The sequence below is a fragment of the Otolemur garnettii genome, unplaced genomic scaffold (assembly GCF_000181295.1).
Source record: "Otolemur garnettii isolate 467f Iridium unplaced genomic scaffold, OtoGar3 scaffold00128, whole genome shotgun sequence".
In the NCBI taxonomy this organism is placed as follows: Eukaryota; Metazoa; Chordata; class Mammalia; order Primates; family Galagidae; genus Otolemur; species Otolemur garnettii.
This window is the reverse complement of record NW_003852523.1, coordinates 4,502,769-4,521,748: the sequence shown is the minus strand read 5'-3', so window position 1 is coordinate 4,521,748 and position 18,980 is coordinate 4,502,769. Positions and strand designations below refer to the sequence as shown.

The following is an 18,980-nucleotide window of genomic DNA, read 5'->3' as shown; positions in this document are numbered from 1 at the left end:
ATAAAGAACATGACTTATATACACGAAAGAGGAACCAGAACTGAAACACTCTCTGTTGTGCTGGTGAAAAATACTATCTTTAGGAGTCGACTAAAAATGTACAGATTAAAAACTGTTTAAGACAAATGGTGATCTTGATTAAAACTACTAAAAAACTGGCTCTTCAAAAAAGGATGGTTTTTGGAAAAGTTCTGTACATTCTTTATGACTGTTTCAGATTCTATTTTTAATAGCTGTAAACTGAAAATCCGAAAAGGAGAAGTGTTACTAAAGAAGAGATTACTCATATTGCTTCTTTACTACAACAATGTGTCGAAGGCTACATTAATTGTGTAGCTTTAGGAAAAAAAGTCCTGAATGTTGACTTGTTTACTTAACAAAGGTAATTAAAGGACAAACCTCTCACAACATTTGAAAGAAAACAATCTGAAATTCAACAGGCAAATCACACCTGTTTACAGAATTCAATTCATGATTTGTATTTTGTTTTCAGTATTATCTAATCAAAACAAATCACTAAAGTGGTCCAAAATATTTAATAGATATTTTCAGCAAAATAATTTTTTTTTTAAGAAAATCATCCCTTCAATCTGGTATGCGGTTAACCTTTAGAATTCCGTGCACAGTGAATAAGATATGGCATTCTGTGTACACACAACAAAGAGGATTTGCACAGGACACAGCAAACATGTTTCTGGCAGTGCAGTGCAGAATGGGATGTGAAAGTAAGCACAGGACCACCAGGTGGGAGGCACTGAGGAGCAGAGGAACCCACGGCAGGGGGGATGGTGGTGGCAGAGGACACACAGCAAGGACAACTTACAGAGAGAAGTGAGGGCAGCCAGTGCAGGGTGGTGGCACAGGTCGCTGACACCTGGCGAGGACAGAGACTACCGTGGAGGGCTAGAGAACATGAGGAAGAGCTGGTGACTTGGAGCAAGCTGTGGGTCCAGCTCCTCTGCCTTACTAAAGAGGAAGCATCTGGAAGATCTGTGTGTTAGGGCAGTTGCAGGCTAACCCAGCAGGGTAGCTCCAGGGAGGCTAGGAAAGGAGTGGCCGGGGCAAGTCCTGGGTGCTCCAGGAGGAGGCAATCACCGGCAGCCCGGGTATCAACCGTGCCAATGCACGTGTGGGTAAATAACCACCACCTTCCACTGCCATGTCCCCTGTATGCAGCAGGCATTTAAGCTGGTTACCACGCCCACCTGAATCTCGTTTCACCCCCAAACCAGATTGCTGTTTTCCTCCCAAGTTAGCTCAGGCAACCAGCCCACCCACCTCTGCCCTGTGCCGTCAGCTGGTGCGCAGCCTCTGCCTGTGCCTGGCCTTGAGCACCCCTCTCGCTGTAGCAGCCTGGGCAGCCTCTGCTCCAACCACACCAGTGTTTACAGCCCTGGGCACCACTCGTGTCCTGCCTTTCTCACCAGAGCCTTTCCTGCTTCACCCAGGGCCGCCCCACCTTGATCAGGAGGGCTAGGCGGAACTTTTCCCTGATGGCCTCCCACAGTGTGGCTTCATGTGAGGCTGCAGGCCCTGTGGACAAGCACTGTGGCTCACTAGCACCTTCCCCAGCAACCTCTGGGGCTGCTACAGTTGTTTCCTGAAAATGAACCATAGGCCTCTGAGTTCCACAAAATCCCTGTGAACTCACCACATTTGGGATGGGACATTGTGACAGAGGCTTTTCCAGCTTCTGCTTACTTTCACGCTGACTACTCTTCAAAATAGGCCCCATGGCCAGGTGTAGAGACTCACGCCTGTAACCCCAGCACTCTGGGAGGTGAGGCAGGTAAACTGCTTAAGTTCAGGAGTTTGCAACGAATCTGAGCAAGAGCAAGACCCTGTCTCTACCAAAAAAATAGAAAACTTAGGCAGGCATCGTGACACATGCCTATAGCCCCACCTACTCAGAGGCTGAGACAGAAGGATTGCCTGAGCCCAGGAATTTGAGGTTGCTGAGAGCTATGACACCATAGCACTCTACCCAGGGCCACAGAGTCAAACTGTCTCAAAAAAAAAAAAAAAAAAAAAAAGGACACACTGTTCTTTATCAGACAGAAAAAAAATGAACATTTTAATTATTGTAATTTGTCATTTTTGCTGAAGTCAAAAAGGTCAGTAATGTGTCCAGACACAGACCAGCCATCATCACCACCTGGACATCCATAGACAGAGATGTCCAGACACAGACCAGCCACCATCACCACCCGGACATCAGTAGAGAGAGATGTCCAGACGCAGACCAGTCACCATCACCACCCGGACATCAGTAGACAGAGATGTCCAGACGCAGACTGGCCACCATCACCACCTGGCCATCAGTAGACAGAGATGTCCAGATGCAGACTGGCCACCATCACCACCCGGCCATCAATAGACAGAGATGTCCAGACGCAGACTGGCCATCATCACCACCTGGACATCAGTAGACAGAGATGTTCAGATGCAGACCAGCCACCATCACCACTCAGACATCAGTAGACACTGATGCCCAGACACAGACCGGCCACCATCACCACCCGGACATCAGTAGACAGAGATGTCCAGACGCAGACCAGCCACCATCACCACCTGGACATCAGTAGACAGAGATGCCCAGACACAGACTGGCCATCATCACCACCTGGCCATCAGTAGACAGAGATGTCCAGATGCAGACTGGCCATCATCACCACCTGGACATCAGTAGACAGAGATGTTCAGATGCAGACTGGCCATCATTACCCCCTGGACATCAGTGGACAGTGATGTCCAGATGCAGACCGGCCACCATCACCACCCGGACATCAGTAGACAGAGATGTCCAGACGCAGACTAGCCACCATCACCACCCGGACATCAGTAGACAGAGATGTCCAGACACAGACTAGCCATCATTAACCCATAGACATCAGTAGACAGAGATGTCCACATGCAGACTGGCTACCATCACCACCTAGACATCATTAGATAGAGATGTCCAGATGCAGACCAGCCACCATCACCACCTGGACATCAGTAGACAGAGATGTCCAGATGCAGACTGGCCACCATCACCACCCGGACATCAGTAGACAGAGATGTCCAGACGCAGACTAGCCATCATTAACCCCTGGACATCAGTGGACAGAAATGTCCACAAGCAGACTGGCCACCATCACCACCCGGCCATCAGTAGACAGGGAGGTGTTCAGCCTTCAGAAGAGACCACCGACAGCTAAGGGCAGCTGTGCTGGGGTAGGGTCAGCTAGCTAGCAGGAGATATACTATGTTCTGAGTCCCCCAGCCTGCAGCAGGGCCAGCAGCCCCAATACCAACCAAGGTAGCTGAGACAAGTGTTGGCAAAGAGCAGAGTCCCAAATGTCCTAGGAGTCTCCCCTGCTCATTTCCACTCAGGAGCACCTGGTGCTCGGGTTTTCCCCGAGCAGCCCCAGAAAGGCGCCGTCTATACATGTGGCTTCCTTCACAGAGAGAGGGAAGTAGGGAAACCCACAGACCTGGGGCCTCTTTCAGGGAGCGCATGGGTCGTCCCTGAGGTGGGTTCTGCACAGGGCTTGTTGCTGTGGGAGGCACTGTGGGTGCTGCTGGCCTGAGGGTCTGGGGCCCATGCCTCCTGCCAGGGGCTCTTGCTCTTCCCATAGAGCCAGTGCTCCCCCAGCTGGCTCCCCTCTGGCCCACTGGCCTGCCTTTCTGCCAGGTTAGAAGTTCTGCTCTGGACACCAGTTCAGCCTCTGTGTCACAGCACTTAGCAGGTGCTTCCCAGAGTGGACGCCAGGCTGGGTATCCTGGACTAACCACTCACGTCTAACTAACAGTAGTTCAAGCATACTGGCTGTATCCACTTTCTCTCAAACATGTCTAAACTTGATAGTTACTAACTTACCTCTTAAAACCTTAAATAAGAAGCATCTGTAAAGGAAATGGCTTTGAACTGTTCACTGCTGATACGAAAGGTCTGCCTAGTGCAGCTGTGATCACTCTCCTCTTCTGAGGGACAAGAACATCCTGCTGTGGTCACTCTCTACCAGAAGCCTAAGCCCGTCTGCAGGTGACAGTGGCAGAGTGAGCCGGGCATCCTGGACGAGGGTCCAGGCCAAGCCTGCCTCAGTTCCTTGCCGGGTGACCTTGGCAGGGCTCTGGAGCCCAGGTGTGACGTGCACAACACTCACATCTCCCTAGCAGGCAGTTCCCCAGCTGGGTAAGTCCTAATGCACCACCACATCGCTCTAGGGCTCACAACAGGCAGCTGCTGTCACTACCACAGCCAGGAGGGGCCAGCATGGGCAGGCTCCATGCCCCTGTCAGGGGTGGCTATCTGTGGTAAACTGGGTCCCTCACTTCACTCTGCACCACAAAAACTGAAACTGATGGGAACACTTGCTGCGCTGACCACAGCACACAAATGCAGGCCAATTAATCCCGCCAAGTTATTTGCAATATAAATCCTATAAAGCAGATCTTTAAAACCTTGGCTGTTTATTCTCTCAGGAGAATTAAAACAATTCTTACAGAAATACATTTTCAAAGTCATGCCTGAACTTGTTCTCTAACTACCAACCTCTAGCTGCACACCCTCCACGTGGTAAGTTGTTACACTAAAGAACATACTGACCACAACAGAAAATGGGGAAATAAACCACAGAGTTCAGTTTGTAGAAACTAACACGAAAGAGTAAAAACTAAATTCATCGTATTTTCTCTAGGCAGAACATTTACCATTAACCAAAGGATTAACTAGCAAATAATATTCTTTTTCACAACAAAAATCCATGATGTAAGTTAGTCATATCCAGAAAGATTTTTAGTAAATGAGAATTCTTGACATATAAAACCTAGAATATTCTGCTATGTTTAACTAATTATCTATACTTAGCATGGAGATAATGATTAACAAATAGAACTAAACAACTGGGAACGTTTTTCCAACCAAACTCATCACAGTGAAGCATGTCAGGCAAGGATACAGGAGTGAGGCCTGGAGTCGAAAATGTGGGCAGCGCTCTAGGTCTGGAAGAAACGAGATGACGCAGCCGCAGAGAGCAGCAAGATGAAGCAGACAACTCCCTTTGGGGGGTCAGGAGAGGGGCTCCTCTCTAAACGCCCCAGTTCAGCTGCTACCGGCCAGGGACCTGTGGAAACATGGAGGCTGCACACCGTGACAGCTTTGCCGTGCCACTGCTGTCTCCAGACGCTTCTCAGCCCAAGTCCACTCACAGTGACACACGTGCCACTCCTGCCTACGGGACTCCAGAGTGCCTACCCTGGGCAGAGGCAGCACCTGGTAGGACGAGCCTGGAAGGAGCAGACCTGGTGACTGCCCGAGGTCAGAGCCATGTTTCTCAGGCCAGTCCTTCAGCAGCCAACCACAATCTGTAGCGTGAAGACAAACACCCAGTCTAAAAATGGTAGACAAGTACGAGCAAGACTCACAAAAGAATAAATGCAAAGAAAGATGTCAGCTGTCAAACCAACAGAGAGAATGCAGAAGGCTGAGGCTGGCGGAGGTCCAAGGAGTGGGCTCCCATCCTGCTGAGCAGAACCCAGCGGCACCCAGAAGCCAGCACAGCCAGGACCCCACAGGGAGAGGCTCACTCTCCACCTTGCTGCCCCGAGCCAGAAGAGGCTGGTGTGGGGAGAGCTGGGGAGGCAGGAGGCACAGAGGAGCCTGGGCACCAGGAACGGGGCTGAGGGGCCTTGGCCAGCCTCTCCTGTTCTCATGTCTCCCTCCAGGGCAGAAGTCAGGTCCGACTGGGGTCCCAGCCACAGCAACACCAAATACAAAGCCTTAAACACTAAACTTCCAACTCTAATTCCAGTACTAGGAACTGGAAGAAATTTATTATGGCTCTGCTCATATTCAAAGATGTAGCTAAAGGATCATCATTTTTGTTTTATTTATTTTGTACCCATATTTCCTAATTCTTACAATGAACATACATGGCTTCCCACAACAGAGAAAATCAAGTTTCACTCCAAGCTTTGCTCCTGTGCACACAAATACACCTTGTGGTCGACACAGAACTCTACATGCATCTAGGAAGACAGCAGACCACCAGGGGACACAAGCCACACCCTGACCCACCACAGCTTATCTCTGAGGTCTCAACCTGCACCCACCAGGAACCAAAGGACCACACACTTCCCAGTGATACACCAGTGCCCTGCATATTTCACCACAAAGCCAGGTCTCAGAGGGACCAGGCAGCCAGCCTGGATACAGGCAGAATAAACTGCTAAGCAGAGGGCTCAGCCCATGGACATGGGCATGCTGAGATGCTGCAGCTCAGGGGACTTTGTAGGCAAGAGGGAAGGCAGGGATGGCACCTGAGTCCTGACCGTGAGGCTGCCACAAAGTGACCTTGACAGATCCCTTCCCAAATCCCCATGAGCTGCCACAAAGTGACGGCATTGGTGCAAGGGGACCAAGGGTCCCTAAACACTACTCCATCCTGCCATCACCATTACACTACTAACATTACAGTATGTAATTTATAAGGCCCTTAGCAAATGTCCAGATGGGCCCCTGCAGGCTCCTATACCCCACCCTGCTGCATTCTGCCCCAAAACCTTCAGATGGGCTTTGGAGAACTGTGACCAGAAGAACCCCAAAACGATGAAGCCAGTGGCTAAGATAACAATGGACAAGGGAGCTCCCCACCAAAAGAATCGAGGCACGAGTAAGTCAGACACTCCATGCAGACAGAGCACCAGGCAGCCTGCAGGGCCTCCCCATTACCACCCACCTTCACCCCAAATGAGTGTTTTTATCCTGCTACCCTGTCCCTGAACAGAGAGCAGCAAGTGACACTAGGATCACCCAAACATGGGGCTGCCTCTTTATTGCCCCCTGTTCCCACTCCTGCCCTGTGCATGCCGAGATCCCTGGTGCCAGCACAGAAGATTCTACGGGGTCCTTGCTGGATGAAGAGATTAACGGGTGGGAGAGTAAAGGGAGAGAAGAATGGATGGTGAGTGGGTGGGTAAATGGGTAGAGGGTGGATGGGTGGATAAGAGACAAGTGGTAGATGGATGGGTGGATGAATGAATGAGGGACAGGTTAGGCAGACAGAGATGAATACCATCCCACCTCCGGCTTTCACCATGCTCTGTATCTCATAAAGAGCTGCTAGCTTTTCAAGGTGAGGGTTGCAGCTAAGACAAGAGAAGGAGGCTGGCATGACAGCTGCCTGCCCCCTCTGGTGCTGCCTGCATCAGAAGGTGGCCTAGCTGGGTCTGCTCATTCTGTGAAGTGTGGACAACTCTGAGTCTCCGGGACTGCCTTCCAGGAGTATTCAGAGAGAGTACACCTCTCCAGATCTAGAGTTCCCACTCTATAAAGATCCCCACACCCATTCACCTTTCCATCCTGGAAACACAGGGAGCCCAGCTCAGACAGAAGTGCAATTCAGAGTTGTCACCCAGGTGACAGTGGTCTTTGCAGGAGTGCACAGTGACCAAGCACAGAGAAGGGTTAGGGTTATCACACATGGGACAAAACACTGAGAAAGCCCTTCATCTGGAAACCCACACAACAGGGGTGCCAAGCAGAGGAGTGCGTCTGCGATTCACCCAGCTCACACCCCAGCCCCGCTGTCCACTCAGTGGCAGTGTCGAGCACAGTGAAGGCCCAGCAGCCCGCCCTGAGGCTTGCAGGCCTCCTCAGGACTCAGCCAGCATCTGCCAGAGCAGCAATGCATGCTTGATGGAGGCCCTGGTCAGTATTTAAATTGAACATTATTCTCTTCCAACCATATTTTTCTGATAATTAAGGTAATCTATCTGAGTCTCATTCACAGCCAATGGTCAATTACTTGCCCTGTGGAAGGGAGCAACTGCACAAATAAATCCAGAGTGATGAAAAATCATTCAAACTGTATTGCTACTAAAGCCAACTAAAACAAGTAACTTGCTACTACACTGTTTTCAACAACGAACCAAATTTTAAAAGGCTTGCATTATACCAGTCTTAAAAAAAAATCCAACATACATAATTTGTGGCACCTTAAAATTATACAATATAAAAGACTTTTTTACATATTATGAAACTTAGCCACTTTGGTATAAACAGGATAGCCAGTCTTAATAATATCCATAATTTTTAAAGGCATTTTTACTAGTTTCAAAGATAACACACATATTACAAAATGCCAAGAGTAGGTACCAAGATGTAATGTTATGTTGCCTAGTAACAATGACTCACTACTCGCACAGGAAGAACCAGGGAACACAGTCATTTAATACTCGGACTCAAGTTTTACATCTTTTAACACTCTTAATTTCTCATTACATTGGGAAAATGCACCAGAGTTAGAGTGGCTTTCCCAGTGCAAAGTAAGATTATGCATAAAGAGGATAGTTTAAGCTTGAATTACAGAAAATTCCAGAAGAATAATAACACAATTACTCTTGTACTTCTCAGTATTTTTCCCAACTTAAATGTTTAGTAGGATAGTCTGTGGAAAAGTGATGGTAATTCTAACTTTAGGATATTTGACCAACATTCCCCATAGTTTTTGCCTTCGCCTTTCTTTTCTTTTCTTTTTTTTTTAACTTTCTAATACTTGTCTTAAGAACATCTTGCTTTTAAAAACTTAACTGAGAAAACAAAAACAGGGCAATCCTGCCCCTTCCTGATGGGAGGGTCCAGTGAATCACACAGCCTGGCTGCTCTCCAGCCATGGTCAGTCCGTGGAAGCAGCCGAGGGCACCGTCCTCGGCAGACCCAGTGCTCACCCCACGCTCAGACGCAGAGTCCCCTTTGGGACAATCATCTCTGTTATATTTAGCAAGACAATACTATTGTAACATCGATGACTTTGACATTTATTTATTCTTCCTCTTTTTAGAAAGTTATACCAAAAAAACTGTGGCCAACTATATTTCCATAAGAGATAACCCTCTCCTGGGATGGAGCACCCCAGAGGTCCTGTGGCGGGGAAAGGCTGTGTCCAGCCCTGCCAGGTGGTAGATACTGAGGTCACAGCAGAGGGAAGAGCGCCCCATTGTGACTGCACGCTGAGAGGTTCTCTAAGCAAGAGGACCTTTCCACTGAGGCATCACCCATTAATTAGTCCACATCATATGAAGAAAACAAACAGCCAATAGCTTTTAAAGCAATAATTCACCTCCAAAAGCCAGTAGTTGGTAATTTTTATAATTACGGACAACTGAATCTGCTTTTAAGGGAAAAAAAATCTAGATTTTAATGTCTTAAAATATTAAGTTGAATTAAAAACTGACGGTAACCTAAAGTGTTCAAGGTAAGGAATTTAGACTCCACCCTTTTAAAAGGAAGACATTTCCACCACGGTTGCTCCGCATCAAGAGTAGTTTAGCTGGAAAAGTCATCAACAGAGAGTAAAGCAAAGGGGGAATGACTTAGAGCTTCCATCTCCGGAGGAAAAACCTTTCTGGCTCAAAGCCACAAACTTCTAAGATTTCATGAATATTTTTCCAAAGGCAGACTTTGGTGCTAAAATGATTCTGTACATATTTACAGACATGCTTTTAGATTTTCCTTATGGGCTCTTATCTAAAATTCTATAAAATGTCAACAGAAAAGGGAGAGGAGCTTTATAAGGGGCAACAGGAAGGCACCAACGAGATTAATTCACAAAGCATTTGTCCCGGAAAATAATTCTCGCTGCATCTGAAGCTAGCACTTTACACTTCAGGATAGAAGCTGAATGAATTACCTTTCCTCTCAGAGCGTTTCTTGCGCCTCCTTTTATACCGACGTCCCATGACGCTCAGGAAGTTGCCCACATTCAGAGTGCCAGTGGGGAGCGACGCCATGCACACACGCTGAGGCCAGCCCCCGCCAGCCCCACGCTCGCTCGTCCTGTGTCCCTCAGCCACTTGGGCAGCAACACAGTGAGTCCTGCAGCATGCAGGGCAGCTGTGACAGCAGCCAGCCCCTTGCCGAGGCGGGGCGAATCCTCCTCCCTCCACCTTGGGCTCATTCATCAAACCACAGAGTCAGGCAGAATTGGGTTGAAGGAGCCCAAACACCATCAATGACTTCCTAGCACACCACCCTGAAAGTGACACATGAAGTGCCCTTCAACACAGCCACAGACCAAACACCGTGAGTAGAGGAGAGGAGTGCGACGCCTGTGAATCTTTCTAGGGAAATATAAATCTCCCAAAGTAAACGCGGAAGTCCTATTTAAATGGAAATACAAAGCAAGTGTCAACACCATTGTCAAAACAATGCAAAGCCAGGGTGAAGGGCCCAAGCCTGGGACAGGGCAGACACCAGGGCTTTTCCCACCAGCCTGGTGAACCAACAAGCACAACACAAAGCAGTCCAGGAAAGGCAGGGCTCACGCAGCATGTGTGACACACCACACATACATGCACACACGCCACACATGCACACACAAATCACATACATGCACACATACATCACACACATGCCACAGACAAGCATGTCACACACACATATGCCACACATACATGCACACCGTCACACATGCACATATATCACACACATAATTTCTGTTGACATTTTTTCTGCTGCATGCATGTCACACATGCACACACACGTCATGCATGCACACGCCACCAATACATGCACAACCGTTGCACATGCAGGCACACCAGCTTCACACATGCACACCATGCACACACACCTACACACATGCACACACACGTCATGCATGCACACGCCACCCATACATGCACAATCGTCGCACATGTAGGCACACCAGCTTCACACATGCACACCATGCACACACACCTACACACATGCACACACACACCATGCAGCACAGGGGCCTCTGCCATTGCAATGTAGCACTGGGCGCTGGTTCTTCGTGAGCCATAGTGTCTGCTTCCTTCTGGCCCAGAAACACACAGGCCCCGGGAAGAAGCGTCTCCAGTCTCAGGCCTGTGTCCTTGAAACAAGGGGCAAGTGCATCGCAGTGTCCAGCAACTGGGCTGTCCTGAGAGGAGTCCAATTAAGATGTGGATGTGACGGGAAGAGGCGCTTACAGGGAAACGGGAAGACAAGTTAATTAACTGGCCAGCCCCTTGCCAGGACGCACTCACTACCCTGTGTACCAAGCATCTTTTCCAGCAGTGCTCAATGTCCACTTTCTAACACATTCTCCCAAAGGTCCACGTGCCATACTCACGACAAAGCACAACAATCCTGCCCCAAGGGATTCTTGTCACCTCTAACTTGTGTCCAGACAAACTCCGGGTAAGCCCTGTGTCATGAACTCTTACCATCTTCATTTGCCTCAGCATCCACTTTGAATAGAGTTTACCTTCCTCATACAGAGGTTGCCCTTGGAGGTTTTCAGGTCTAAACCACACCCAAATGGCTCAAACCTTCCAGGTCTTCACCATGCCCATGAACTCAGAGTGCCAAACCCATTCCCTTACATATTCCACTAGTCCCACGAGCTCTCTCAGTCACTCTCTCCACCTAACCCTTCACTCCAGCCCTGTGTGATGGGTAGGAGTGGCCCTCTTGACTCCTGCGCCCTCCCTGCCTGCTACGCCTCCATCTGAACAGCCAAGGGGCGGCCCACTGGGTTTCCCAGGATGGGGAGTCTGAGAGGACACAGGTGAGGCTCCAAGCACCAGAGCAACAGTCTGGATCAGTGGTTCTCAATCTGTGGGTCGCAACCCCTTTTTAACAATGAAAATACATTGTGGCATTAGGAAGGTTGAGAACTACTGGTCTGGACGGTTGGGCATGACCTGGGCATGGGTCAGAAAATAGCCACAAGGGTGTCTGCCAGTGCAGACAAGCGTCCCACACAAGCCACCCTCCTGGTAGTGGCAGAAAAATGATGCCATCTGCCAAGTAGAAGCGTGTCCCATGAAAGGCACGTGGACACACCACATCCAGCTCCCCCATTTCCCTCAGCACAGGGTATGGGCCACTGTGGTACCAGAACATTATGGTATCTGGGGCCATGTTCTATGCTGCCAATCAGACTGACATTGGACACCAGAATAACCAATAGATTTACTTTTTTAGTAACATTATTAATATGACAACTATATTTTCAAGGTGTAAATTAAAAATTCAGCTTTATTTAAATAATTTTGATTTAAACATTTGACCTTAATTTATATTTTATAAATTTTAATTTTAAAATATTAATTCTCTGATAAAATAAAAATTACAATTTTTGCTTTATTAAAATTCAAATTTTTGATAAAAATATGCTGAAATTTTATATGCTTCAAATTTAATTAAATACCTTATTACATTTATTTATTTTTTACAGTTTTTTGTTTTGTTTTGTTTTTTGGCTGGGGCTGGGTTTTAACCCGCCACCTCTGGCATATGGGGCCAGTGCCCTACTCCTTTGAGCCACAGGTGCCATCCAATGTATTATATTTTTTAGATCAGGAGTTAGCAGGCTTTTTTTGTAAAGTATTTTAGATTTCATGGCCACATGTCTTTATTGCATTCTTTTGTTTTTCTTTACTTATTAACAACTGTTTAGAAATGTAAACATTGGCTCTGAGCCCGTAGCACAGTGGTTATGGCACCAAACACATACACCAAGGCTGGTGGGTTTGAACACCGCCAGGGCCAGCTAAATAACAACAACAACAACAACAACAACAACAACAAAAATAGCCGGGTGTTGTGGTGGGTACCTGTAGTCCCAGCTACTTAGGAGGATGAGGCAAGAGAATAGTTTAAGCCCAAGAGTTGGAGGTTGCTATGAGCTGTGACTCCACAGCACTCTACTGAGGGCGATGTAGTAAGACTTTGTCTCAAAAACAAAAAAACAGAAATGTAAACACCACACAAAACATGCTGCAGGACGCCGTGGGCAAGCCCGTTCCAAGCCACCACGGCTAGTTGGATGAGAATTACTTGAAAGTGTTTAATATAAAAAAATTAGTGATTAACATAAATTTGTTTAATTGAACATAACAGACGTTATGGGATAAATATGCACTAATTTATAAATTATATCTTAATTCAGTAACTCATTCAAACACAACTGGCCTCTCAACAGAATACCCAGATACGCCCATTACAGTTAAAGTCAACTGTCTTTCATATTTTGCTCACTTTAATTCATACAAACACCATACATCTATACATATTTTTCCACCCTGGAGTTGTGTTTGTCAAAGGAAATTAAAATATACCGTATTAACAGAGTGTTGACTGATTTGAATCTCCTAAATATTTGGACCCAAGCTGGGGCCCCCATTTCTTGTCTTGTCTCCAACCCCCAGCCCTGTGTGTCCACATAGGCCTGGTGCAGACCACAGACCTAGGGGGGCAGAGAGCAAGCAGGACATGACACCTTGGGGCACACCTGGGAAGCTGCTCTGCAGCCTTCCCTCCGTGCCTGAGTCTGTAAGGACAGGGGGCACAGGTAGGATGGGTGGGTGGCGAGAGGCCCGAGAGCCAGACCAGACAGCTGAGGGGAGAGAAGGGCCCCCAGAGGGGTGCGACACCAGTGCCAGGTGTTGACTGTGCCTGCTAAGCAACTGGGAATCGGCATGGCTTCCAGCCCCTGACCAATGTGGCTCCAGAACAGTGCAGGGGTTTCCTGAGCCGAATGCTGTGAGCAGGGCAGCTGCAGCAGGCAGCAACTTCACCATATCCCTTCTCTCTCCACTGGGTCCTGTGCCAACCTCCCGACGCTCTGTAGGATGTCGCAGCGAGGGGGACCCAGGCCCTCGTGCCCACCAGCTTCCAGGGTGAGCCTTTGTCTGTGTTTCTTGCAGAGATGTAAATTAGCACTGAGAACATTCAGAGCCAGCCCAACACCAACAAGCAAAAGCAACCAGCCAAGGGCAGCTATCATCCAGCCTCCTGTCTTTTGTGCAGGTCATACACTTAGAGGCTGCCATGGCCTGGGACCCAGGGGGCAGGCCCTTAAAGACATGAAGGGGTAAAGACTAAGGAGTAGGTGGCCCTAGAAAGCAGCTGTCCTAAGGCCACCCCCATGTCCAGGACAGACCCCTTGAGGAGCAGAGTCTCCTTTCTCACAGACTAGCTTGTGACTGAGGCTCAGGGGTATGGGGGGAGGACTGTTTTGACACTTCACACCAACATGCCTCTAATGTGAATGCAGGAGGGCTGTACTGTGAGGCCTTCTGCCCCTCCATAGGAGAAAGAGAAGAAGAGTGGGGCCAAGCAGGAGCTGCACGGGGCTCGTAAGAGAGGCCACAGGATTCTAGGATCGGGAACAGAGACAGGGCAGCCTGAGAGGCAGTGGGGGCCAGGTAGGTCCGTGGTCCATGTGGGGGCTGAGCATGTGCAAGCAATGCTGGGAGGATGGCAGCCCATAGCCCCTGGCTGAGCTGAGCTGCAGAGGCCCTTCCCCCCACTGCTGAGTTTTCACTGTGCCCCAGAAGGCCTGGTCTGGGAGGACAAGAAGACCCATTTTGGTAAAGGGGTGTTTGGAAGACATCTGCTCCCCCCCCCCCCAAGGCAGCATGCTTTATATCACAAGTTGCCTGCGCTTAGCTCACCGGTGGGAGTGCTGAGTCTACACAGGAATTCAGAGGCAACCCGCAGGAATCAAAACCAAGAAACCACAAAGACTAAGAAAGAAAACAAAAATGTTCTTCAATTATTTTTAATACAAAACAGGAAAATCTCCTAGGACTAATTTTATAATACAAAGTCATTTACTTTATTTAACAATGATAGGTGGAGATTTCTGTAGGTTTTATTTATTAACTTTTGACACAGACAAGTGAGGTGTATTATTGTTAACCGTGCCTGCCCTGGCTCCAGATGCGGCAGGGAGCTGGCCATCGGGTGCCCATGCCCCCTGAAGGGCTGCTGGTGCAGGGACTGGCTGCATTGGTGACTTGAGGTGAGGCCCCAGAGGTCTCTTAACAGGGACTCAACCAAGGAAGAGACGATTTGAAAAATGAAGCCAGAACTTCTAGGCCTCTCTCATCTACGAGGAGGTGCTTAATGCAGTCATGGCTGTCAGGTCTCACGCAGTCCAGATCAAACCAATCACAGGTTAAAAAAGAAAAAAAGGCCAGGTGCGGTGGCTCACGCCAGTAATCTCAGTATTCCAGGAGGATCCCTTGAGCTCAGGAATTCAAGACCAGCCTAAGCGACAGTGAGACCCCATCCCCACTAAAAACAGAAAAACCAGCCAAGCGTTGCAGGAGAGAGCCTACAGTCCCTCTTGAGCCCAGGAGTTTGAAACTGCCTCCAGCTATGATGACACCACTGACACCAGGGCACTCTACCCAGGGTGACAGAGTGAGACAGGGGAGGGGAGGGGATAGGAAGGGAGGGGAGGAAGGGGTAAGGGGAAGTAGAGAGAGAGAAAGAAAGAGAAGAAGAAGAGAGATGATAAGAAACTGTTTGAATTCTGAGAAATGAAGCACTTAAAGACGTCGAGGAGAGGGGATGGTGTGCTCCCACTTAACAGGCACAGTGTAGGGGTGTATGGCATACCCTCTGGGCTCAGGACACAACTACAAGAGGGACTCCACCTAGCAAATTCTAATATTGTGACCTGGTTGTTTGTACCCTCACATTAACCTGAAAAAAAAATGCTGAGGAGGAACTAGGGCCAGCCCCCAGTGCTGGACACACGAGCTCTGATTTCTCTGTGTTGGGATTTTCACTTGGACCTGGTTTCTCCAGTCCTCTAGTTCACCCCCGTTCCCACCACACCTCTGCATGGAGGTGGCCCAAGCAGCCACATCCCCTGGGACGCTGCCGCGCCCTTTGCACCTGCCAGCTCCCACAGGACACAGCTCTGGGGGAGTCCAGGACTGGCTGGAATCAGAACTGTCTTGGCAACCTCTATCCCACATTTCCCAACTGATAATATAACGGTCCCTTTCCTTGAAGTGAGAAAGGATAATTTCTATCTCCATTGCACCCATTCCCTAAAACTGACGAGAAGTGTTTACATCAAGCCAGTCACAATTCATAAAAGGTATATTTATAAAAAGAAAAATGTGTCAAGTACACACATACCTCCACATACAAAAGCTACACTGGTACATTTGTTAGGAGACCTTGCTGCATCGCTGCGCCTGTGTGCCCATCCCACCAGGAAGGCGGCTCTCCTGTGTTTCCCTGTGTTTCTCTGGGCTCCATGTATCCCAGGACCAACTATATTAACTGGACTTTCTTCCTTCTGATGCTCGGACATTTGGGGGCCCTCCCAGCACAGGGCTGGCCTGTGGCAGGTCTTCAACACGTGGACCAGCCATCCGCTTGCCCAGCTCTGCCACTCCCCTCCCCTCTCTCTCAGGAGGGAACAGCCACTGAGGCAGAGTGAGCAGTTGTTTATCCAGTGAATGCCACCTGCCAATCATGACACACACTTCAGCTCATTTAAACTCTGCCCAAACTCACTAGAGCAGACGAAGTGACAACATGAGGGGCAGCCTAGACAAGACTACCATGTCTTTTACAACCATCAGTGATGCTGCTGTTCAAGCCTTGGTCTTTGTGGATGAAGTTGTGCAGTCTACAACCTGTACAGGATGGCCATGGTTTCCACAGAGCAATAATCAGCACAGACTCCAGAGGTGTCCCCCTGGCCAAAGTCCCACTCCATCTTCCACTAGCCGAGGGGTCTTGGGCAAGTTCTTTCCTTCTGGGTTCTTCGGATTCCTCATCTATACAGCACAGGTGATGGACCCAGCACACAGTAAGAATAATTTTCAGTCTACTTGCAACATTTCTCCACTTGGTCAAGATAATAAATTCAATTAAGTCTGCTCTGTATTCTTTTAAGATAACTTTACCAAGGAATTTTGGGTAAAAAATATCAAAATCTACTATATTTTTCACATAAGTAAAGCAAGTATGTTGGATTCGAAATATAAACAAAAAGGCGGCTGTGGCCGAAAAGGGGTGGGGAAGCTTGAACAGAGGGCCCTTTAATTAGCTCAAACAGCATAAAATGACTTACAGTGAGACAGCAACCACAGACAGTGACCCATGCCTGGCTCAGGTGGCCCTGGGCGGCTCAGGTGGTACACAGGTGGCTAAGGTGGCCCACCGTGGCTCAAGTGGTACATGGGTGGCTAAGGTGGCCTACAGGTGACTGAAGTGACTCACAGTGGATCAGGTGGCCCATGGGTAACTAAGGTGACCCACAGCAGCTCAGTGGCACATAGGTGGCTAAGGTGGCCCACAGGTGACTGAAATGACCTCAGTGGCTCAGGTGGCCCATGGGTAACTAAGGTGACCCACAGCAGCTCAGTGGCACATAGGTAGCTAAGGTGGCCCACAGGTGACTGAAATGACCTCAGTGGTTCAGGTGGCCCATGGGTAACTAAGGTGACCCATAGTAGCTCAAGTGGTACATGGGTGACTAAGGTGGCCCACAGGTGACTAAAGTGACCCACAGTGGCTAAGGTGGCCCACAATGGCTGAGGTGACCCACAGTAGCTCAGGTGACCCACAGTGGCTCAGGTGGCCCCTGGCGGCTCAGGTGACCCACAGTGGCTCAGGTGGCCCCTGGCGGCTCAGGTGGTCCATGGTGGCTCAGGTGGCACTGTACTGGCAGCAGAGGTCAAACTCAAACCTGTGAGGCCTAGAGCTAACAGGGAGAGCACTAAAGCCCAGTTACAGACAGAGGGAGCATTTAAAAAAACATTCTTAAAGTAAATTTGAAAGTAAACTTAAGTATACGTTGATAGCTACTATTTAAACAGATATGCCTTTAAAGGTTTTATAGGCATCCGTCAGAAATAATGTTTACTGTAACTGATTATCAAAAACAAAATAAAAATCCTTTGAAATATAAACTGATAATCTGTTACCACCAATTTAGAGCTTGACAGTAGACGCTAATTTTTTTTTTTTGCCCTGATCTTAGTTATTACCTGTTTAGGATATTAAACTTAAGGCAGCAGAACCACAAAATCATGTTACACAAACTATACAAGCAAAGTTAATTTCTTTCAATTGAAAAAGATACACAAACTGTACCTTCTAATTCACAACACAGTAAGCCCCACCACAGACTCAATTTGTTAGAGTTATGTTTATAAAGTATTTCATAAAGTTTAATGTAGAAATCAGATCAATCCCTGAATTAAACCAGCTGTATGTATTCCACACCACTGCCTCAGGGCCTCTTTAAATAAAGCCAATGAATAGAAACCTTTTTAAAGGAAATTGGTATCTGGCTCACTCTGGGAATGCAGGCAAACAGCAACATGGGGCCTCCTCCCTGTCTCAGAAGCTGGGGCCTCCTCCCTGTCTCAGAAGCAGCCTCACAGCCCCACCTACTGTTCTGAGGACATCCACTTGAGGGACCACAGATGAGCGCAGCCCTATAGCCAAGAGGGCGGCCAGGGCTGGTCCGACCCTCATAGCTCAGTGTTCTGGAGTGCATGGGCAACGTATAGGACATCGACCCCAGACAAGGTCACTCTATGACCCTGATGGACCAGGACACCACCTGGGGCAAGGGAACTACTACAAAGGGATAAGCAGGCAGGTGTGGTGACAATCCTGGAGGCTGAGACAGGAGGATCACTTGAGTCCAGGAGTTTGAGACCAGCCTGGGGAGCACAGCAAGACCTGCCTCTAAAGAAAGATAAAATAATTAGCCAGACATGGTGGTCCATGCCTCTGATCCCAGCTGCAGGGAGCTACGACTGTGCCACTGCACTGCAGCCTGGACAACACAGAAAGGCCCATCTCTTAACAAAAGGAAGGGAGACAGAAGGAAAACTTCAGAGGCAAAGAAAATATTCACAATCTTAACTGTAGTGGCGGTATATCAACTTTGTCTGTACATATCAAACCACACACAAGAAAAGAGTGACTTTCACTGCAATTAAGAAATTGTATAAGACAGTTACTGTCATCATTGTGAAATAGAAAAAAAGAATTTTAAGAATGAATTAAACGAATTCTAAAAAACTAAATAAAGTGAAAAAGACTGGAGATAGAATAAGGAAACAAGAAAACAGGCAGAACTGCACGTGCCATGGCCACCAGACAGCAGGGCTCGGAGGCACAGGCCCACGGGTCCCTCCCTGGCATCCCAACAGAGCAC

The 18,980-nt window shown here is 48.3% G+C and overlaps 1 protein-coding gene across 3 annotated transcripts in view; it reads right to left on the bottom strand.

Moving 5' to 3' along the window:
* The window catches only part of ADARB1 (adenosine deaminase, RNA specific B1), a 136,676-nt gene that overhangs the window by 56,050 nt on the left and 61,646 nt on the right, over positions 1 to 18,980 (bottom strand). The window contains exon 1 of one of the 3 annotated variants that reach the window (XM_012810339.2): positions 9,675 to 9,817. The exons of the other annotated variants lie outside the window; for them this stretch is intronic. Within the exon in view, the coding sequence (XP_012665793.2) occupies positions 9,675 to 9,774 (100 nt within the window). The 5' untranslated portion in view covers positions 9,775 to 9,817. Of the gene's footprint in view, positions 1 to 9,674; positions 9,818 to 18,980 lie in introns of those variants that run through there. 3 annotated transcript variants of the gene reach the window in all.